Source organism: Peromyscus maniculatus, chromosome 2, assembly GCF_049852395.1.
Source record: "Peromyscus maniculatus bairdii isolate BWxNUB_F1_BW_parent chromosome 2, HU_Pman_BW_mat_3.1, whole genome shotgun sequence".
Taxonomy (NCBI): domain Eukaryota; kingdom Metazoa; phylum Chordata; class Mammalia; order Rodentia; family Cricetidae; genus Peromyscus; species Peromyscus maniculatus.
Window position 1 is genome coordinate 130362675 of NC_134853.1, and position 24206 is coordinate 130386880.

Sequence of the window (24206 nt, forward strand, 5' to 3'; positions counted from 1 at the left end):
AGTGAATTCTGGATGTATATGTCTATTGCATGCTGTCCTTGCATGAAGTTCTCAAGTCAAAATATCAAGCAAAGATACAAGTGGGCTGGAGAGATGGCTCAGTGGTTAAGAGCACTGGCTGCTCTTCCAGAGGACCCAGGTCAAGTCCCAGCACCCAGATGGTGGCTCACAACTGTCTGTAACTCCAGTTCCAGGGGATGACACCCTCATACAGACATACATTCAGGCAAAACACAAATGCACACAAAATAATAATAAATAATTTAAAAATAAAAACCAGTAAGGGCTAGAATCACTTTATGGTAAAGAACAAGAAAAGCAAGATTAGTAAGGACATGGTAGGAGGCTCAGAAGTTCACAATTCAGATTCAACTTCCCCTGATTTCACTGGATACCAGGTTCCAAAAGAGAAAAAGTCATTCAATATCATACTGAAGGCTGCGGATGCCGACCTCTGCATTTGTTTGTGTAAACATTTCCTTAATGCTGTCATCTTTTTGATTGCTACAAAATGTCACATTCATTGTGTTTCCAGGCCATTCTTCTAATGAAATGGTTGACAGGTATGCCAACACCTTTTCTGCCAGGGGTTCCCCAAGTAAAGGCTCTGGGGGATGCTTGGCTCCTAGAGAATCGTCGGAAAACCAGTCATCAGCTGCTTCCACACTTTGGCTGCAATAAGAACTAGTGACTGACGTTGACAAGCTCAGTGTCACACTGCTGCCATTTGCTCCTGAGGTCATCTCAGGCAACTCACGGTCAGCGGGGTCTGGAAGGCAGACTTCATCTTCAGAGTTGACGGCTGTTTAAAAAAAAAAAAAAGCCTACTATTACATATTGACAAGTCAAGTCATCTTTTCTTTCTTTCTTTCTTCTTTTTTTTTTAAATACAGGGTTTCCTCTGTGTAGCCCCAAAACTCACTCTATAGACCAGACTGGCCTCAAACTCAGAGACTGCCTCTGCTTCTCGGGATCCGGGATTAAAGGTGTGGACCACCATGCCCGGCTTTTTCAAAATGACTATGTATTTATCTATTTATTTATTTGTTTTGGTTTTTTTGAGACAGGGTTTCACTGTGAAGCTCTGGCTGTCCTGGAACTAGCTCTGTAAACCAGGCTGGCCTCAAACTCAGAGATCCACCTGCCAAGTGCTGGGATTATAGGTGTGCACCACCATGCCCAACAGACAAGTCTTAATTAAGAGTATTTTTAGGGCTATCATGGGTAAGACAATGCTAGAAGGGAAAACACCAAGTTGCTATCATCTGTACAATATTAAATATATGATATTTAAGTATTCTAATCCAGGAAAATATTCTAATTAGGTCAGAAACCTCAGTTCTACAGTGTACCTTTAAAAAGTTTCTTAGAGCCAGGAGGTGGTAGCACACACCTTTAATCCCAGTACTTGGGAGTCAGCGGAGGTGGATCTTCAAGTCTGAGGTCAGCCTGGTCTACAGAGTGAGTTCCAGGACAGCCAGAGCTGTTATACAGAGAAACTCTGTCACGAAAAACCAAAAACCAAAAACCAAAAACCAAAACCAAAACCAGACAAAAAAAATTCTGGTACCACTATAGAAAACCACAACCAATCAAAACTCAGCATTGTCGAGCACAGTCCCAATGGATACGTCTATAAAACACTCCAAGACCTAAGGCTCAGGGAACACTGTGGAAAAGGGAGTGGAAAAACGACAAAACCCAGAGGATCTGGGGGTTTGCCGTGACAGTGTGTCTGAAGCTGCACCCATGAAGTCTCACCAACATGATGGCCCAAGCATGAGCTGAACACGGATGTCACCTATGGGCATGTCAAAGTGGATGGGAACAGCCCCCAAGGCCTCAACCCTACACGAAGAACTATAGGAAGCAGAGGGAAGCTGGGTGCAGGAGAGATGCTCTTCCCCGGGAAGAGCACACCAGTTGGTTGTCCAATATCAGATGGTCAGTCCTGGAAACACAAGTAATGCTCCAGGGACTGAACAGGTTGTGCTTAGGAACATATATGGATAGCCATATAAATATTTGCAGACAATAACAATGAAAAAAGAGGAGGTCATGGATTTGAAGGAAATTGGGGAGAGATCCATGGGAGAATTTGCAGAGAGGAAAGGGAAAGGAGAAATGTAATTATAATTGTTTTTTTAAGCGGTGTCCCGGGCCTGGAGAAATAGCTCAGTGGTTAAGAACACACATTGCTCTTGGGGAGGACTTAAGTTAGTTTCCCAGCACTCTAGTCACGTGGCTTACATCCACCTGTAACTCCAGCTCTAGGAGATCTGACACCTTCTTCTGGACTCCATGGGTGACTAAACTCACTTACACCCTCCCACCCCCACCATTAAATTTTTTTTTTTTCAGATAGGGTTTCTCTATGTAGTTTTGAGTGGCGTACTGGCCTTTAACTATGTAGACCATGCTGGCCTAACTCAGAGAGATCATCTTTTCTCTTCCTCCCAAGGTGCTCGGGTTAAAGGCATGCACCATCAAGCCTGCCTTAATCTTTTTTGTTTTTTTTTTTAACTTTTATTCTTTGTGGATTTCACATCATGTATTTCGATCCCACTTACCTCCCTGTCCCCTTGCATCCGCCCTCTTGCAATGCCCACCCCCCAACAAAACCAAATTTAAAGGAAAAACAAAATCCAAGCAATACAAAGAAACAGAACAAAAATAAAAACAAAAACAAACAAACAAACAAAAAAGAAGAATCTTGTCGTGGAAGCTGTGGTGTGGTCTCTTGAGACACAGTTCACCCTTTAGTCTGTTCGTCTTTACTGGCAAGTGTTCATTACCACTAGTCATTGGTCTGGCTCGAGGCCTCTGGTTTCTGCTACACCACCGGTCATGGGCTCTCCCTGGGCTTCCTCTTGGATATTCTGTTGTGGTCCTGTGTCATGGAGATCCTGCTATTTTTTGTATCTGTAGGTTTGTCTTAACAGTTCATAGATCTGGTGGATGTTGGGGTGGGCCAGCTCGTAGTCCTGGTTCCGGGTCTGGGTGGTAGCTGGGTTGGTCTGCTCGCTAGCTTTTCCTCATCATCATCACTACCTGGATAAGCTCTTTCTTCAGCGTCACCTTGGCTAGCTCACCCAATGCAGCCTACAGCAAGGAGGGGCGGGGGAGTTCTCCTGTTCTGGGGTCCTCACATCTGGGTCCCCCACATTCACATCACCAGAGCCGGCTCTACTGTTTTGTCCAGGCAAGGTGCAGGACCCTCTACCCCGATTGCTGTAGGGAACATGGAGGGGCCTGGGGTCAGCTCTCCTGCTCTCGGGGCTGGCTCACCTGTGACCCCGACAACAGGGTCAGCTCTAGTGTGCTGCCCAGGCAGAAATCAGAGGCTGCTTTCTCTGCAACCCGGTGAGAGTCAGAGCTAGCTCTCCTACTCTTGTGACCCCAGGGTCACCTCTCTCACTTGCCACAGGAGGTAATAGGTGGGTGGGGAGGGCGTCTTTCTCTCACCCATGCTACCACATGGGAGATTGGGGGAGGGGGCGGGGTCAGCTCTCCTAATCTCATGCCCTCAGGGTCGGCTCACCTGTGTCCCCGACCACAGGGTCAACTCTAGTGTGCTTCCCAGGTGAGGTGCACACCCATAGTGAGGGGTGGGGCCATCTTTCCCGAATACAGGGGCAAGCTGTCCCCTGAGGGGTAGGGACAGCTTACCTGCTGCAGTCCAGCAAGGGTCAGGGCCAGCCACCCCAGGGCCAGTGAAGGGCAGGGATGGCTCAGCACAGCATGGTTCCAATGACCTCCATGCTAACACAGTCCGTGGACATCACTACAGACCCCAGTTGCAGCAGGACCATGGACCCAGACATGGCCCTGAGCAGCAGCTCTGACTCAGATGCCACCACGGCCCAGCAGCCCCATGGCCCTCGGGCATCAACATGGTCCCAGGTTGCTGGCCAGACCCCGGGCATCTGCAGAGGCCTTGGTGTCAACTGGAGCCATGGACACCACCCCAGATCCTGACCTCCCCAGATCCATGGACCCAGACATGGCCCTAGGCAGTGGCCTGTGCCCAGACATCTCCATGGCTCCAGGTGGCAGCACCATAATTTTTTTTAAGCTTAATTTTTTCCTTAATGATTTATAGTTGAATATTGCATTTTTTTATATCAATGAGTGGGATTATAAATAAAAAAAGCCATTTGGTCCACAGTGAGTGGTAAGAATCCATGCATGGAGGCATTGCTTCTTTTTAAACTTTCCTTCTTCCTTCCATCTTTCTTTCCTTCCTTCCTGTCCTTATTTGTTTATTTGCTTGTTTATGTATGTATGTATGTATGTATGTATGTATGTATGTATGTATGTATGTATCTTGAGACAGAGTCTCTCTACATAGGTGTGGCTGTCCCAGAACACACTGTATATCAGGCTGGCCTTGAACTGATAGAGATCCTCCTGCCTCTGCCTCCTGAGTCCTAGGATTAAAGGAATGTGCTACCAAGACCAGCTTTGAATTAAAAAAAGAAATATTTATTTTGTTTTGTGTGTGTGAGTCTTGGTGTTCTTGGAGGTCAGAAGAGGGTGGCAGATCTCTTGGGGCTGGAGTTATGGAAGGTTGTGAGCTGCCATGTAGGTGATGGGAATCAAACCCTGGTCCTCTAAAAGAGTAGCTGATTCTCTTAACTGCTGAGCCATTTCTCCAGCCCCAGTAGGTATTTCTACAGAGCTTTGTGGTCTACAAAGCATCTTTTCATCCCAGATCTTACTATTATCTGAACAATTCTTCAGGGAGTTATTGTTGGTGCCACTTCACAAACGAGCAAACCGTGACACAGAGAAACCACCCACCATCAATTAGACACAAGGTGGATGTCAACCTAGATAGTAAGTTGCGTGCTTTTCCTATTAGACTCCACAGTGGACACTTTAAAATGTGTGTGGCTGGGAGTGTTGGTGCGATCCCTGCCCTTGGGAGGCCAAGGCAGATCAGAGTTAGAGACCATTGCTCCAGGCCGGCTAGTGGTAAGTAGTGAGATTCTGTCCCCAAACAAAACAAACAAAGCCAAAAATGAAAAACAACATTAAAAAAAAAAAAAAACAAGTAAAACCCCCCAAAACCCAAAAGTTAAGTTTTAGAAAATATCACAAAATTCCTAAAATACATTTTATAAGACTTTACATGTTAATCTTTTAACATATTTTTTTCACATTAAATTCAAAATTGTTTAAAATATATTCTATATTCGTTCCTAAAATTACATAGGACAAGTTTTGAGATATAAAGACATGGCATAAACATCTAAATACCCAAAGTTTTTGTCCCATACCCTGACTCATTTCAACCCTCGGCTTTACTGCATGGTCACCATTATGCCTTTGAATTCAAATAAGAAAAATTTTTTTTCACATTTTAAGACAGGTTACTACATTTTCTTTTCTTAAAAAAATATGCCAATTCACATACTAGTAGATTGATATTTCTTTTGAATTTTCATGGAACATAAATAAGATTTAGGATAGCCTCTTGATTCTTTAAGATTTAAGAAAATATTTGCTACACAAATACTTCTAACAATTTCTTGAAAATAAAAAGTACCTTTTATTTGTGTTGTTTCCCTTTCTCTTTTCTCCGCCTACAAAAAAGTCATTTGCATTTTTTAAAAACAAAGCAAATTTGTATAGCTTCTATAATATATTTATATATTTATATTAGTAAGAGATGCAATATTACGAATTTTTGATAGAAATGTTTTTTCTACAATATGTTCTTTTTTCTCCCAAAATATTTTAACAGAAAAGAAAACCAGTTATTTGAAAATCTGGAGAGATGGCTTGTCGGCTAAGAGCATACACTGCACAGTATTCCTTTTCCACCCCTGTGACACCTGGTCCACTCTGAGAGACTGCATCGTCCACTCACGTGAGTGAGGCGCCTGCAGGAGCTCTACCTCCTAAGGCTCCTGCCACCTCAGTGCTGTCCTTCGAGGACCAGTCTTTGAGCTCATGACCATCCGGGAGACGGGCCACCTCTAAATGTTGGGAGCAACTGAACTGCATCTCAATGAAGCTGTTATGTGCAAAACAAAAGTATTCTGAAAATAAAGCTTTTCAAAGAGAAAGCAAATATAATCCTTGAGCTCTATTGTTAGTCTGACTTTTGGAACATTTTATTAACAGTATGACCCAAGAAATAAAAACAGAAATTAAGCAGGGTGGTGGTGGCGGTGGCTCTTGCCTTTAATCCCAGCACATGGGAGGCAGAAGCAGGAGGATCTCTGAGTTGGAGGCCAGTCTGGTCTACAGAGAGAGTTCCAGGACAGCCAGGGCTACACAGGTTCACCACCACCTCCCGGCTCCACAATATATGAAGAACTCTTAATTTCAATGTTAAGAAAATAATCCAATTAGAAAATATAAGAGATTTAAAGATATGAAAAGATATGCCAAACCACTTACTGGGAAATAAAAATTGAAATATATATATATATATATATATATATATATATATATATATATATATTATGTTGTCTTATACAGAGAGGAACATGGATCTTGCCTTGGTGTGGACTACTTCTGACTGATCTGGGTAGTGGCTGCTAAAGGCTTGGATGGCTATGGAGACTTTTTTATTCTTATTATATTTGTGTGTGTGTGTGTGTGTGTGCACTCACGTGCTTGCTTCCGTGCAATTGCACACACGTAGAGGTCAGAAGACCCCTTTTTGGACTTGATTCTCTCCTTGCACTGTGTGTATCCTGGGGACAGAACTGAGGTCATCAGACAGGGTTGCAAGCACCTTTACCCACTGAGACATCTTACTGGCTCCAAATTTCTTAGAGTAAGATAATGAAGGGGCTGGGGTGGCGCTAGTGGTGGAACGCTTGCCTAGCATGCACAAGGCACTAGCACTGCAGGTCAGGATTGAACATACACATGCTCATGCATGCACACCTACCCCCACCCCCAACATGGGTTGGTCACCATAGATGACTCCTCTTTTCATTAAATCTTTTTCTGTAGCATGGAGAACTTTACCTTGTTGCTATTCTGTCATCTACATTTATGTAATATTCTGAATTCTTTTGTTGTGGTTTCAACAATGTTCATCGCATCTAAATCAGGGGTAAACCCCATCTCAAGAAACCACTTTGGAGAGATTCTGGGTTTGACGGAGGACTAGACGCTGCTTCAGTGTGATCAAGTGAGGAAGAACTGTGATGTGTAAGCACAGAGAGTATGCCAAAGAACAGAAGCGAGGGAAGAGCTTCACCACAAGAGGTGCTGGGCCAGCGGTGAAGTGTGGAGAACCAGGAGGGGGAGGCATCAACCCGAAGGCCAAGCCCAACACAGCTCCACCTCCAGGCTCCCAGCAGAGGGAGGGGAAGCAGAAGCTTCTTCCAGCAGGTCATCCAGGGGGTCCTGGCGAGAGGCCACTGGCATTCCTGCTCACAGGCTACATTCACAGCTCTCGCAAACCTCAAAACCAGTGACTTCTCTTGTGGGATGGGTCAGCAGTGGGAAGGGATTTCCCTGACTCAAAGGGCTGAGGCTGAGTGTCATCTTTAGAGGGGACATACTGTTTAAAACCGAACTACCCTTGGGTCCTGAGAACAGAAGCTAATTATGTCAGCGGCCTGAATTCAATCTGTCACAGCCCCAGCCTGAGAGACGGCTGTAGGAGGCCACTGTAGGGTGTGGAAGGCACACACTGAGAAGCCCCAAAGGGCAGGCGTCTGTTAGCTCCGCCAGTGGTCCCTGGGGGCAGATATTATCAATATAACTTGGAAGTCAGCAGGCAAATCAACTTCTGGAGTCACCTGTCTGCGTGAGGTTAACTACTGTCGAGTCTGTGCACCTTGAAACTCCAGCTAGCGCTTTTCTAGAGGACCCAGGTTCCCAAGTCAAGTGACTCAACAACCACCTGTAACTCCAGCTCCGGAGGATTTGAACCCTCCGGCTAAGACCACGCACACATGTGCCTGCACACAGACAATTAAAAGTCAAGATTTATTTTAATTTACAATTTTGTGTATGTGTGCCTCTCTGTATGTGTGCAGTACTCACAGGGGCCAGAAGAAGGCATTGGATCTCTGATCCTCTGCAATAATGCCATGTGCACCCAGCCATCTCTCCAGCCCTGCTAAGTGGATTTTGAGAAGATGAACACGGGTTTGCCTGTATGGAGCTCAGTGCTATGGATGCTTCCCCTACCTCTGGTGAAACAGGCAGAAAGAAACCACTCAACTGGAACCTTCACCATCTAGAGGGTATGAATTGGGAACTCTTGGGATGGTGGGAGACTCTGTCCAGCTCACAGACTGAAAAGGCTAAGTGTGTCCAGCAGATGCCTGTGGTACCCAGAGAAGGAACACTACTGACGTGCAGATGGCCCTGGCTGACATCAGACATTCGTACAGTACTGACTCCTCAGCACCAGCATAAATCACGGTCAACAGAGCTCAGATCCACAGTTTAACCGGCCCCAGCCCTAGACACATATTCAACATCATACGTGCATGGAGAACTGTGACGACTGTGAGCAGTTACTCTGCTTCTCTTCTAATGGTGAATGCTAAAAACACTGAGAGCAGCCAGTGTTGATGTGGATGCATGGTGAAAGAATGGTTCTCCTTCCTGGCCAGTGGGGATGCAACATAGACAGTTTCTCATAAAACCACACATACAATATGATTAATAACAATTCTCTCTGGTATCTTCCCAAGTGAGTTGAAAAGTCATGCCCATACAAAAGCCTCCACAAAAGTGTTTGTAGCACCTTCGCTCATAATGGCCCAAACTTTGAAGCAACCAGGATGTCCTTCTGTGGGTGAAAGGACAAACTGAGCTGATAGTTCCTTTTTCTTCTATCTTGACTGTAGTCTATCTAGGTCTGGGATCACTTCTTTTTGTCTGTGTAGGCTCCATGGCAAAACAGTGTTGCCAGATGGTTACTAGACACGTGGTTGCTAAGTTCAACTTGAATTCAAGGCGAAGGCTGTGTAACCAAGGCCTGCCATCTTATCTGTCATCAGTCTTTATCTGAGTGCCGTCAGCCCATCAATTCCTTTGTTTAGCTCGGCTCTGTCATAGCTTTCCATTTTTACCTTGCCATGCTCTACTTTGTCCTTCTGATGCTGTTTTGACACAGAACATTGTTAATTGTGGTCCTGCTTTTCTCATCAGTACCACACAAGCATCTTGAAAGTAGGGGCAATATCTTAATCTCCCCAGCAGGGGAGGGGCAAGATCTTCAAATATAATATGATATGGATTAGTAGATCTTTACCAAATTGAATTAAATTACACTTAAGTGGTTTGGTCGGGCTATCTGGTTATCTGAGCATTTCTTATCTCCAAATTTCTTTTTTTCTTCTAGTCCCAAGAATGTTTTTGCATGCACCCCCCCCAACAGGCCATTATCTTTGTCCCTCTTCTAAGCCTAGTATGGAGAGTATAGGGTTTTGTTTGTTTGTTTTTTGCTGAAAGGTATATAAAAGCAACTGGAGATAGAATATATTTTCATTTAATTTTTCTGTTCTTTTAAAAACTTTATCACCCTCCAGAATATAAAAGAAAACCAGTTTTCCTATTGTATGAACCTTTGGTTTGGATAACTTAAATTTTAGCTCCATGCTTTTGTATCTTAAACTAAAACATAATAATAGTGGGTCTATTAGCCTTCTAATGGAAAGACAAAATGCTGGTAACATGGTCTAGGGATCTCCAAGGAGTCTGTCTTAAAACATGACGCTACCTGTGGTTGAGGTTGGCCAGCATGAAAGTTTCGGGAAATGAAAACACACTGAGAATGAGATTTAATCTTCGGTTTGGATGGTCTTTGCTTCAGCTTTTCATCAGCTAATTTAACTTGGGAACCTTGAAATATTTCCCTGGAAAACATTGTACAGAAAATATTATTAAACAGGAATCAGATTATATGATTATATATGCCAATTGAGATAATCATCTCTAACACTTTTACACAGGAGTTTGAAGTCAGAATGTTGCAGACCTTTAAAAGCAGCCATCCAGCCTCGTGGACTGAGCAGCTACTGGGTTCTTAGACTTTCCTTTGAGAGACAACCATTGTTGGACTAGTCAGACTCTAACCTGTGAGACATTCTAATAAACCACACACACACACACACACACACACACACACACACACACACACATACACACATACACACACATACATATACACACATACATATACACATATATAATGTATGTGTATAAAACCATATATATGTACATATAAACAATATATACAATATATACACATTATTATATGGTATATAATATATAATATACATATACACATATATATTCATTATATCAGTTCTGTTTCTCTTGATAACCCGGACTACTAACAGTATTTTAAAAAATGATGCCAGAGAATGAACACTATTCAGTGATACAAAGAAAGGAGTCATCAAGCCACAAAAAGACACAGAGAAGAGCTGGACATAGTGACTCACTGTCTAAGAAAAAGTCTGAGAAGGCTACATTCTGTATGATTTGACATCTGGTTGCAACTCTATGAACTCACTCTGGAAAAGACTGAACTACTGAGACCTGGAAAGACCAGTGATCGCCAGGGTTTAGGGAGGGGGAGGGGCGGATAGATGAAGCACAGAGGAATTTTAGGGCAATGACAAAACTCTGGCTGATACTGTAACTGTATGTGCAAGTCACTCTACATTTGTGAAAACCATGAAATATACATGAAGAGGAAATCTTCATGTCAGATGGATGTTAACAACCCGTTGACATAAGTTCTTCAGTTTTAACTCCCCCCAAACAATAATAATGGGGCCATCTATTTTTCCAGAGGTACTAGAAGTTTCCAAGTTAGTTCTAGAGATCATCACATTGGATTCCTTCATAAGACATGAACAATTAAGATCCAGTCACTCATTGAATTCAATCCACTGAACAAGCATTTAACCTATATGTCAGAAATGTTGGATGTTGAATATTTAAGAGTGTGCTGGGGGCCTGTACTAATAAGGAAGATAGACACTACGAGAAGATGAATTATGGCTGTGGGAAGTGCCTTTGAGGGAAGTTACCAGGTGCTGTGTGTGAGTTTGTACAAAGGGAATCAACCTGGCTAGGGTGGTCGTGAAGGGTTTCCCGAGGAAAGGGTGATTGAACTAGGCTGCTAAAGAGTAAGACTAGCGGTTAGGTCAAATCTGGTAGAAAGGGAGAGATGTGGAAGAGACGTTATTCTAGGCAGATGAAATATCAAACACAAAGCTATGAGGGCCGGAGTTCTACCATGAAGGAGAAACACAAAAAACAAGACAGAAAATAGAAGACAGAGTGAGGAGTGTGAAGGGGCAGATCACGTGGGGCCTGAAAAGACAGGCCACTTGGGTTTCTCCTCAAACCAATGGGAAGTCCTCTGAAAAACAGTGGGCATGGGAGAGAAGAGGCGAGCGATCTGATGAGATTTGCATGTGGGAAACATATGGCTGAAGTGTGGAGAAGACATGAACTTGACATTGAAGGCAGGGTCAGCTATGAACCCCGGTGCAGCTGTCCCAGTGGAGGATGAGGAAGATGCGAAGGGTACAGCAGCGGCTGACGGAATGAAATGGATGTGAGCCGTTTACAAGGGGGAAAAATTGAACTTGGCGATAGTTCAAGTGTGTTAGGGTGGGAAACAAGAGAGACCTGTCGGGGTGTCTTCTGCTTTGAGAAGAAAAGCATCCCTTCTTTGACTCTTGTTACGATGACTCACATCTGAAATGTCACCCACAAACTCATGCTTTGATGACGCTGCTTGGGGGAGGCTGCGGGACCCTTAGGAAGTGGAGCTTGATAGCTTTCTACTTTCTGGCCCACAGATGCCACACACTCCTGCATCTCTGAATGCATCTGTGAATCCGTGCCTTTCCCACTGTGGCAGGCTGGAATCTCCTGAAACCACGAGCCAAAATAAGCCGCTCTTCCCTTAAGTTATTGTGTCAAGTATTTCAGCCACTGCGATACAGAAGCACCTGATACAATTCTATGTGCACCTCCAGCTACTGTCCCCTGTATTAGTTTTCTAAACACACACATACACACACACACACACACACACACACACACACACACACACACACTCCTCTTGAAAGAGACATCTATACTTTTCTCAATTTTCTCACATTTCATTGTCCTCAAGGATCAACTTTGGAAGCTATCATTGCACTAACACTTCATTAAGGTTACCAGTGACCTCCACCTCCCGAAATCAAAGAGTCACTTTTTTGTCCTCATCATCCTCAGCTTCAGGATTTCAGTATAACTGGATCACATCTCCTTCTTGTAATATTTTTAAATTTCTACTCCCTTGACTATCCACCCTCTGGGTTCTTCTAAGATACTGATTTTCTCTAATTAGCTGCTAAGTTTCCAAATGCAGGTAGTGTGAAGGGCACAGCCACAGGTCATCTTCCTTCCTTCCTTCCTTCCTTCCTTCCTTCCTTCCTTCCTTCCTTCCTTCCTTCCTTCCTTCCTTCCTTCTATTTCACGACAGGGTTTCTCTGTGTAACCACCCTGGCTGTCTTGGAACTCGCTCTGTAGACCAGGTTGGCCTCAAACTCGCAGAGATCTGCCTGTCTCTGTCTCCCGGGCACTGGTCTAAAGGTGTGCTCCACGGCCCGGCTGCCATAAGTCATTTTTTCATCAACCACTCCCTGGTTGGTCTCATCCAGTTCTATGACTTTGGAATCTCTATACCTAATCTTCCATTGTGGCTTCTCAGTTTCTACCAGCACACCCAATTGCAACACAGCATTCCCATTCCGGACTTTAAATAGGCTTTTAAACTCATGTTGAACACACAACTCCTAGTTTATCACACACACACACACACACACACACACACACACACACACACACACACACCACCGATCCCCTTTATGATAATTTCCCCATCCCAGAAAATGGCAGGACCCACTCAGCTGCCTGAGACAAAATCCCAGGTGTCAGCCTTCACGCTGCCGCCTCACTCTTCTTCCTCACGTCACTCATTCTATCAAGTCCCAACTCCACCTGGGAAACACATCTCAGGCCCAAACCCTTCTTTTGTCTCCTCTAGTCGTATTAGTTCAAAACAGCCTCAGTTCTCATGGATGAAAGCTAGGCTGCTCATTTGCTCACCTACTCTCTCGTTGCTCCAGTCAGTTCCAGGCTCTACAGAGGAACGTCATTTGAAAATACAAGCCAGAACTGTCATATCTAGTTATTAAGAATGCATGTTCATTTTTATCAGCAGTCTCTTAAAAAGCAATCATGTGCTGGGCATTGTTGGCACATACCTTTAATCCCAGCACTCGGGAGGTGGAGGCAGGTGGATCTCTGTGAGTTCGAAGCCAGCATAGTCTACATGTGCTATTATGTGCTAAGCCATCTTGTTGGCCCTTAGGAAAATTTGCACAAGGTGTTTTTAATAAATCTTATTATTTGAACTCAAGTCTCAGATTTAACACAAACTCCTTGTACAGGCCCCCTGGTACACCTTTTATGTTTGCTCATTTATCTGTCTCCTGTCCCGTCTAGGAAACAAAAAACTTTCTGTCTTGTTCACAGTTGTGTCCTGAATTCCAATAACAATGGAAGACAGTTAACAGATATTTCCTTTATTATTTATGTTTTATTGTGCATTAACAAAATATTTGTTGAAACAATGAACAAATGAATACTTTCTGACTTGTGCATGGTACAGAGACAGCTGCTGAGGTAAGATCTCTAGGAGAAAATGTGGGAAGACGATCTTACCATTTATATTTTTAAAATACCAGAATGCAAATTCTGAGCTCATGAAATAAGTAGAAACACAAAATTTTAGAGTTGAAAAGAAGAAGGTGTCAAATAATCTTTTGTGTGTTTCTGGAGGGAGAGCATTTTCAGACCACATCAGAGCACTCTGTCAGTTCTCTTGGCTCCTAAAGAAAAGGGGATCTTGCCCTTCAGTCATGTGCTAACCTCCAAACTGGCAGGGTCTCCCCTAATTTCTAGCTTTAGATTATAATCAGAACCAAGTCTTTCAGTAAGTAAAATAGGACTTGTTAATCCCTCAAATTTTTTTCAGCACACAAAGATTGCTGTTATATTGCTCCAATCCTTCTATCAGGCTATTTAATGCATGCAGTCTTTTCCAACCACAGGATCTCCAACCAAACCCCAGACTGTAGAATCAATTCCATCATAATGATTTAAATTTAATAGTTGTGGAAAGAGTCCTTCATTGAGTTTTCAGGTAAACTTTCTAATAAACCTTACCTTCGTTTGCAAATCAGGAACCACAAAGCAGATGCCAAAGCAAAGAAACCAATTCCCAGACTAACGGCACCAGCAGCCAGAAAATAGATTAAGTAATTAATAAAACCTGTACAAATAAATGATAAAAGATCATTTCGTGCACATGTCTCAGTTCATTAGGTAAATAAGTGAGGTGATATTTACAATGATATAATATGTTATATTAAGACTGACCAAGGAATCTGAGAGCCTGAATTCTAGTCCTATACAATCCAAACAAATGGGAGGACCCAGAGTTAGGGAACAGCATGGGATGCATCATGGATGGAATTGGGAAAGCGTGCAGGGATCTCACTTTAGAGATGGCACAGTCGGAGCCCATGGCACAGAAGTAACTGAGCCAAAGCTGAACAGCAATTGACACAGTGTTCTGATTTTTTCTATTTTCTTTGCTAGCAAACATCTCCCAGCATCTCATCAGGTAGCTCACCACCATCTGTAACTCTAGCTACAAAGGGTCCCATGCATCTTGCCTCCAAAGATACCTGTATCACCTGCACATATCCACATCTAGGCGAGAAAAGAAAAACAAACCTTTAAAAATCTTATTTCTTTTAGGACTGGGCATGGTGGCACAGGCCTTTAACCCCAGAACCCAGGAGGCAGAGACAGGACAATCTCTGTGAGTTCGAGGCCAGTCTGGTTTACATAGTGAGTTCCAGGGCAGCTAGGGTTATATAGAGAAACCCTGTCTCAATAAAATAAAATAAATAATTTAAATTTTACATGTATTTATTTAGTGATGGGATCTCAAAGAATAAATTAAAATAAAAAATGAAAAGGAAATAGTTTTAATGTGCTGAAAATAAAGATAACACTAGAAACTTAAAAAAGAGAGAAAATGGCGAAATGGCCAATAATCATGTAAAAACTTTACTAATTATAAATGTAGTATACATTAAACCACAAATAAAATGCTATGAAGGCTACACCCAATATATAATGTGGAAAATGAAAACGACAAAATTTAAACTGTTGACAAGGGAACAGGAATCCGAAAGTCTTATTCACTGACGGAGGGAATACAATTTGGGAGAAGCTCTGGGAAACTGGCTGCATTATTAAGCTGAATAGATGTACACTCTACAATTCAGCAATTCAACCAATGAGAACACACACAACTCAGGTCCACACACATGTTAATGAAATCTGTAGCAGAGTCTTTAGAGCAGGGTGATTTGAGGTAGCCCAACATTTGGGAAATGTGTATTGTGTATTGAGACTTCAGCAAACTCAGCACTCAATACTTAGCAAGACATCAAATTTATGATGGCCATTATCTGTGGATGAACAAGAGAAATACAAACTGACTTTTAAATGTTCCATCCTTCAAATGATACACAGCTAATATGACAAAAATGTTCATTTAGGAGATTTTGTGGGTCTTTGTTACTGTCCTTTTTTTCTATTTCATTCTTTTGACTTTTCTCTACTATTTAAACATTGTAAAAAATAGAATGTTCTAAATTTTGAAACAAAAAAGATGGAAAAAGAATATTTACATAAGGAAAAATGTCAATGGCTGTTACTGGGCACAGGCTTCTAGAAACTTTTCTACATTACCACATTCCTTCCCGGGGTAGAGTACTTCCTTAATGTAAGTAAGCTCCTGGGGGTAATCCCCAGCAATAGTAAAAAACCGAGACTCGGGGAAAGAGGGACAAAATCAACAAGTTTATATTAATCTTATAGCCAAGTGAAAAATTTGAAGCATAAATTAATATATTAAAAATGAAGAACACAATTACAGACACAACGGAAGTGGGAATAAGAAAATGCTATCAATAATGAACATTAATAAATTTAAAGATTATTAAAATAATGAATACCTAAAAAAATAAATTTCTAAAAAGTGAATCAAGACGTGAAGAACCTCCTGTGCTGACCACGCTCCAACAGTGAACGTTCCTAAGACCTGCGGGAGTTTCTGATTGAAACGCGGCTAGCACCGGCCCCACAAAGAGACACAGCACGAGAAGGGCGAGGATTCTTTGTTTGCTCAGGGAAAGGCGTTATGACCGGAAGCCGAGTGGCTACGATGGACAGACTAAGACTATTTTCCACAAAAAAAAAAGGTTAAAACCCCACGGAAGATTGTGCTGAGGCCTGAGTGTGCTGAGCCCAACTGCAGGTCTACGAGGGCACTGGCGAGCAAGAGATGCGAGCGTTGTGAACCCGAGGCTAAGAGAAAGTAATTTGGTTCTAAGCTGATTTTGTTAGGAAGACAATAAAATCATGAGCTTTTACTCAAAATAAGAAGAAAGGGGATAAAAAAGAAAGAAGTAACAGAAAATCCAAGGGAACACAAATTCGTTACATTGAAGCAGCAGTTACAAATTTCCCCCAAAGTAATTGGTGGTCCCCAAAAGGTTACAATTTCTACTTGTATACCCATGATGCTAGCATTTCTTATCTTATACAAGTTCTTCCAGAGAACAGAGAGCCATTGCTGGCTGTTCCTCCAAACACATTTTCTTCTTTGTGGGCAAAACGCTAGACTGTCTCAGCTTCCCATACCATCAGATGAAGCAATGTAACAGAGTTCTGACCAATGGAATCTGAGGGCAATGATGTCATAAAAACCTTCTGCAGCTCTTTCTTCCCAACTGTTGGGGACAGAGGTGATCCCCAAGGGAACTGTGGAAGTCACAGGTTGATAGCCCCTCTATCAGTCTACTGGATCTGATTGACATCATAGAAAATTCATCCTCACAAGATCTCATATTCTTTGCAAGAGCGTGTTCTATATTCTCTAATATAGAATAGAAAGAAACACTTGAAAACCGGTAAAACTTGGAAACGATGCATTTTGAAACAACATATGGGCAACAAGAAATCTCAAGGAGACAGAGAAAAAATTTTAATGAGTATAATGAAAATATGATGTCAAGCCGGGTTGTGGTGGCTCAGGCCTTTAATTCCATCACTCAGGAGGCAGAGGCAGGTGAGTCTCTGTAAATTTGGCGCCAGCCTGGTCTACAATGAGTATTCCAGTACAACCAGGGATGTTACACAGAGAAACCCTGTCTCCAAAAATCAAAAACAAAAACAAAAATAAAAAGTATATTTCACAGGGGAAAAAAAAGATTAAAGTTTTATTCTCAGTGAATTACAGAACTAGAGTCCATAGTCTAATAGCTCATGTGAGAGATGCTCTAAAGATAAACTATCATTTCTCTTGTGATTTCTGCTTTGCTTGTTTTTGTTTGTTTGTTTGTTTGTTTTGTTTTCTTCCTTTTTTTTTTTCAAGACAGAGTTTCTCTGTAACAGCCTGGATATCCTGGAACTTGCTTTATAGACCAGGCTGACCTCAAACGCAAAGATGTGCCTGCCTCTGCCTCCAGAATGCTGGGATTAAAGTCGTGCACTATCACTGCTTGGCTTTCTTTGCCTGTGTGTGTGGGTTTTTTTTAATTAATTTATTTTTTATTTGCATTGGTGTTTTGCCTCCATGTATGTTTGTGTAAGGGTGTTAGATCTTGGAGTTACAGACAGCTGTGAGGTGCCATGTGGGTACTGGGAATTGAACCCAGGTTCTCTGGAAGAGCAGTCGATGCTCTTAACCACTGAGCCATCTCTCCAGCCCTCTTTGCCTGTTTTTTTTTTGTTTGTTTGTTTGTTTTTGTTTTTGTTTTTGTTTTTTTGAGACAGGGTTTCTCTGTGTAGCTTTGTGCTTTTCCTGGAACTCACTTGGTAGCCCAGGCTGGCCTCAAACTCACAGAGATCCACCTGTCTCTGCCTCCCGAGTGCTGGGATTAAGGCATGTGCCACCACAGCCCGGCTCTCTTTGCCTGTTTTTAAAGTGAATGAACTCAAATGAATTACATAGGCACTCAGTGAGCTCCTTCTGCTATTCCCCGTGGAGAGTCTAAACCTCCTCTTTTTTGATAGTGTTCAATACCATCTACTTACTATTTCTCATTTCAGAACTTTTATCTCCTGCTCTCACATTATGCATCTCCTTTCATGTCTGAAAATGCTATCATTCTTTTCTTTTCTTTTTGAGATAGTGTCTCACTGTGAAACTCTAGTTGGCCTGGAACTTGCTATGGAGACCAGGCTGGTCTCGAAATCACAGAGATTCACTTGCCTTGGACTCCAGAGTGCTGGGACTAAAGGTGTTTGCCATCACAACTGGTTAGAAATATTTTTTTAAGATTTATTTATTTATTATGTACACAGAAGAGGGTGCCAGATCTCATTATAGATGGTTGTGAGCCACCATGTGGTTGCTGGGAATTTTGAACTCAGGACCTCTGGAAGAGCAATTGGTACTCATAACCTCTGAGCCATCTCTCCAGCCCTGGTTAGAAATATTTTTTAAAAAATTATGTGAATATGTGTGGACCAGAATTTACACATGTGTACCGTGTATACAGGTGCCAACAAGCCAGAAGAGGGTATCAGATTTCCCTGAAGCTGGAGTTACAGGTGGTGGGCCACAGGGTATGGGCGCTGTGAACCAAATCCAGGTCCTCCTGCCAGAGCAGCAAGTGCTCTCACCCGTATCTCTCCAGACCCCCAATTCCATTAACCTTATAGTTACATTGACTGGGTAAAAACTTACCTCATATTACACAAGGCGATATCTGAGCCTTCCCTCTTAAAATGATTCTTCAATAACTTGGGACAACTTCTGCATGAATTTACAGGCAACACTAAGATTTTTATTGTGGATGCATTTTTACAGTTCACCAAATTGTTCCTCAATAGAGTTCTTCATGAGGAAAGAGGAAAAAAAAATTTTTGATCAAGAAGTATGTGTTGGCTGGACATGATGGTTCAGGCTTTTAGTCCCAGTACTTGGGAGGCAGACTTAGTCAGAACTCTGTGAGTTCAAGGCCAGCCTTGTCTATGTAGTAAGTTCCAGGTGAGACCCTGTCTCCAAAGGAGAAGGGAGAGGAGGAGAAGGAGGAGCTGTGGTTGACATATTTCCTTCTACATTTGGCCTGTAGGAGGCTGAGAGTTAAGTTTTACTTTAAATATATCTATTATGTAGATTTTCCTATTTTATAAAATATTCTGCCAATCATTCATTTTGACTTCTTGCTGTATTTTTAAATGTCTTCTTTAAGTTTGGCTATATTCCAGACATAAGGAATATCGGTGACTCGGGAGATGGCCCAGTGAGTAAGGTGTTCACCACCTACTGCAGAAAGACCTGGGTTTGGAGTCCAGTCTCCATGTCAAAAGCAGAGTTCAGCAGCATGCGCCTGTAGTTCCAGCACTGTGGTGGCAGAGACAGGCGCTCCCTGCAGCTTCCTGGCCAGGTAGTCTGCCAACAAGCAAACTCCAGGTTTAGGGGGAGACCCTACCTTGGAAATTAAGGTGGGCAGTAATTGAGGAAGACACTCCACATCAACATCTGACCTCCACATGCACACACACACACACACACACACACACACACACACACACGCACACGCACACGCACACGCACACGCACACGCACTCGCACAGACACCTGTACTCACATAAGCACACAAAGGAACATGTATGCACACATACAATCATGCAAAGAATATCATATGTATTAAAGACAATGTTCAGGCTTTACCATCATAAACCCGAAAGAAGAGCTTAATATTTATTATGCCCAAATCAATATTTCTAGTTACAAAAAATATGTTCCATTTTCCAAATGGACAATGTAAGTAGTTTCCTTCTTTAGATTTATGTTTTCCATTATAAGCTGTATAGCTAATTCATCCTAAGGCATCGATCTGGACATGGCATTACATTTCAGTACAAGCAAGTTTCATAATAGATGCCAAGACAAAACAATAACTCTTTGCCATAAAATGGAAGTCCAGACAAAGACAACATATTCCATATTCAATAACCGAAACAGTAACTGTAATAAACAAAAACTACAAAGAGAAATTCCTCTGGTCAAAAGAAAATGTAGCGTTCATTGAAGCGCCTCTAGAGACTCATTTCCCCCTCCAGAAGCCAGTCAAATATTGGTGGAAAATGTACTGAGCTGCATTCTGATTCTGCATCTTGACATCTACCTTGGAGAATTACAGGAAAGATGCTTGGAGCTAATGAGTTTTTTTTAAAAAAATTAAATCTTGAAAGAACTATTAAATATTTGTTACTAATCCTGTGAGGATAAAACCCAGCCATTCTTAATTCTCAAAATAGAACACCCACTTTATTACCTGTGCATGTTCCATATAAAATATACTGAGTTCTTTTGAGAAATAAGTGACTTTGTATCCTTGCCAGATCCTTGTCTTAAACTGATGGCTATCTGACCCTTTGAAGTCAGTGTGGGCAAATGAAATCTGAAATATTAACTACGCAATAAGTAAACATTACAAGCAGTAAGTGACCCTCTAGGAAGTGTATCAATATGACAGTAGATTTCTCTTTCTAAAGAAATGCCTCGGGGCAGAGGGGGGGCTTGGGGGGGGGTGGAGAGAAGATGGTAGATTAGAGATGCCCAGGACTTTCCTTTGCCTCCAGAAATCTGAAATAAAACCTCAGGTACATGACTGCAGTGAGGTGTGGATGGCATGGAAAGACCAGGAAGGGAGGAAGTAAACAGCAGACAGAAAAGAGGTAAAATCCAGAAATAGAGGCCCTCGAAGCACTCGGTAAAATGGTGGGGGTGTGGGGAAGTGTAGGGGGGAAGACAAACCTCCCTGGGCTCCGTGGGGCACCAGCTGACAGCTCTGCAGAAATGCAGGTCGGGAAGGAGCATCTACCACGTACAGCGAGCACTGGAGAGGGAGCCCTGCATCTCCTAGCTGGCCCACTACCGCTGTGGAAGGGGATCATTCTAGGGGAGCTCCTACATTCATAGTTTTCATTCAGGGAAAGCAGAAGACCAACAGCTCCCCGACCTCCAGCTAAATGAGTGACCACTGGATGCAACTAGTACTGTGATTTACACACACACACACACACACACACACACACACACACACACACACACAGATCTACTTGGGTTGAAAATGTGAGTCTTTCTGAAGAGGGAATCTGGGGGTGATTACGTCAGGGCAACTTTTGTTGAAATTCTGGTAAAAGGAGAGATCATGGCTGTGTGTCCCACTTGAGGCCAGGGCACTCAGGATTACTCTTGACCCTCTGGCGCAGATGGATCAGCCTTACTCCTTTCTACATTCTCAGAGGGCCAGAGAGACTTGGTGGAAAGCAGCTGCTGCTCTGGGATTTCTGGGGCCAAACACACACTGGCTGGTAGGAGGGGGCATCCAGGAGGGGGCTGGGTAATGTGATCCTTAGTCTCAGCTGGTTGGAGCAGTGGAGAGGGGCTGCTCTGTGCCCTGTTTTGGCAGGTCTGCACACAGAAAAACACTCATAGGAATTCAGCCTAGAAACTGGCATGGTGGCATGACCCTGCAGGAGGGCAGGGCAGGTAAAGACCTGCAAATATCCCTTAGTGCTGTAATCCAGTTGGGCGTCAGAGAGAAAACACCTGCCCAGCACCCCAGTAAAGTGCTTAAGGACAAGCCTGGGGAGGGGACAAAACATTTCCACCCTCTTTCTCTTCAGCAAAGAAGAAATAATGACTTTTGCATTTTCTTTCTGCCTAAATTTGTTTTTTTCCCCTCATTTCTACCATCGTTCCACATGCTCGTCTCTTTATCTTTTTATGATATCCATTTGTTTTATTTAAAAATTATTTTTAGATTTATTATACATGTGTGAATGTTTTGCCTGAGTGTATATATGTGCACCATGTCCATATCAGGTGCCAGAGAAGGTCCGAAGAGGGTTTTAAATGCCCCGGGACTGAAGTAACAGAGGTTATGAGCTGCCATGTGGGTGTTGGGAATCACCCTTGGGTCCTCTGCAAGAACAAGTGCTCTTAACCACTGCACCGATCCTCCAGCTCTACATCCATTTATTTTATTTGCGAGGGCTAGGGGAAGGGTTCAGACACATGCCGTGGTGTACGTGTGGACGTCAGGGGACAGCTTGCGGAAGTCAGTCCTTGCCTTCTACCACATGGTTCCTGGGTTTGGAACCAAGGTTGGCAGGCTTGGCGCAAGAACCTTTACCTACTGAGCCGTCTTGCTGCCCCCCCCCCCCCCCGCTTCTCTTTTCCTTTCCCCATCCTCTGTTCTTATTTAATCATTAGCATCTTTAGTTTGAATAATGTTTAAACATCAATGTTGTAAGTATTCTAACTCTTTTCTAACCTTACTAGGGATGAAGTTCATGTATCTGGCTGTAGACTGGAAGCCAGAGAACAGACGATCTTTACTTACAGAGTAGCAGACACTCTAAAGAGTTAGAAATAAAAGCCATACCCAGGACAACAACAGCATTAGTGGAAGAAAATGCTGGGGGAAAACCCCACTCTCCTCATCAACTGGGCCCCTGAAGCTGCTTCACAAAGACGCCCCGCTGCCTGGCATCTTGGTGTCCTGAGACCCTTCGTAAACCACTCTCAGGAAGTTCAGAGCGAGTATCGGGGACTGTACACTCAAATCTAGCTAGCAGACTACGACTAGACTGCAGGGGAAACAAGCAAACAAACCTTGGATCAGGACCATGCAGCATTCCACGAGCTAAAAACTTGATGGAACCAGTATACAGGGGGAACTTTACATAGACTCTAAGCAGTATGTGGGAAATAATTGGAAAGGGCACACAGGGGTGAGGCCAGCTTTGAAGGGATGACAGAGGTGTGGCCAGAATCTGAGACTCCGCTGGTGAAGTCATCACCCATGGACTCGACCAGCATCTATAATCCAATCAGCCAAGGGAAGGCCCAGATGGGAGAACCCAACACAGAAGAGCTACAAGGAGTGAGGCAGGCTTCTGTGAGCTGAGGAAGATGTACTGACAGACTCCAGACCGAACCCCCACTGTCAGGCCACATCATACGTATATCTCCACCCAGATTCCCACCCCCATCCGTTCCTCCCTCATTTGATACCCAGTGCCGACTCAGCAGTCAGTTTGGTTCTGCTCTGTTCTTGCCCTGTATCACCTGTCCTTCCCTCCTTACTCACTCCCTTTGTCATTTCCCCTCCTGCAGGACACAGATTGGCCATGGTTCTAAAGGTCTCTGTGTCTCAGCCTCCTGAGAGATGGGACTCTTTTACATTATCTGACTGCATGCATACCTTTCTCCTCTACAGTCTACCATTAGTAGAAATTTCCTCAGCTCTCTGCCTCTTTTTGGTCCTAGAATTCCCCTCTTTCCTCTAATTTATCAACCCAGTACTAATCACTAGCCTTATTCTATTTTTTCTTTTGTTTTCCTTTCTAGTCATACCCACAGTAAATAATTTATTAAAACACAGTTACCAGTGGCCCTTTACTCCATAAAATGATTGGCACTTAGGGGGTAATTGGCTTGTAGTTGACGGTTTGTAGTTGTATTTTCATAATGGACCTACTCTTTTTTTTTTTTTTTAAAGATTTATTTATTTATTATGTATACAGCATGTATGACCAGAAGAGGGCGCCATATCTCATTACAGATGGTTGTGAGCCACCATGTGGTTGCTAGGAATTGAACTCAGGACCTCTGGAAGAACAGTCAGTACTCTTAACCTCTGAGCCATCTCTCCAGCCCTTGACTGCCATTGTAGGCTGTAGTGGTTTGATGGAGAATGTCCCCCGTGGGCTCTGCTGTTTGAATACTTGATCTCCAGTCAGTGGCGCTGCTGGGGGAAGTTTCGGAAGCGTGGTCTTGCTGGAGGAAGTACATCACTTGGAAAGGACCACACGGGGGGTTTGAAGTTTCAAAGCCCAGTTGGCTGTCCCTGTTTCGTGCTCATGGTTGGAGATGTGAACTCTCAGATCTTAGCTTCCAGATCCAGCTGCTGTATCTGGCGCCTGCTGCCATGGTGTCTTTGTCATTATGGACTCTAAAGCCTTCTGGGATGATAAGTGCAAACAAACTTTTCTTTTATAATTATTGTGGCCGTGGGTTTTTTTTTTTTATTTTA

General features: G+C 43.1%; 1 protein-coding gene across 2 annotated transcripts in view; it reads right to left on the bottom strand.

Annotated features, from left to right (window-relative positions):
- Positions 1-280: 280 nt before the first annotated feature.
- The window catches only part of C2H1orf185 (chromosome 2 C1orf185 homolog), a 34096-nt gene continuing 10170 nt past the window's right edge, over positions 281-24206 (bottom strand). The window contains exons 1-5 of one of the 2 annotated variants that reach the window (XM_042271600.2): positions 16663-16796; positions 14233-14338; positions 9710-9845; positions 5552-5588; positions 281-802 (exon numbers count right to left, since the gene is read on the bottom strand). In XM_042271600.2, the coding sequence (XP_042127534.1) occupies positions 417-802; positions 5552-5588; positions 9710-9845; positions 14233-14338; positions 16663-16666 (669 nt within the window). In that variant the 5' untranslated portion in view covers positions 16667-16796 and the 3' untranslated portion in view covers positions 281-416. Of the gene's footprint in view, positions 803-5551; positions 5589-9709; positions 9846-14232; positions 14339-16662; positions 16797-24206 lie in introns of those variants that run through there. The other variant, XM_076564727.1, reaches the window with a different exon arrangement.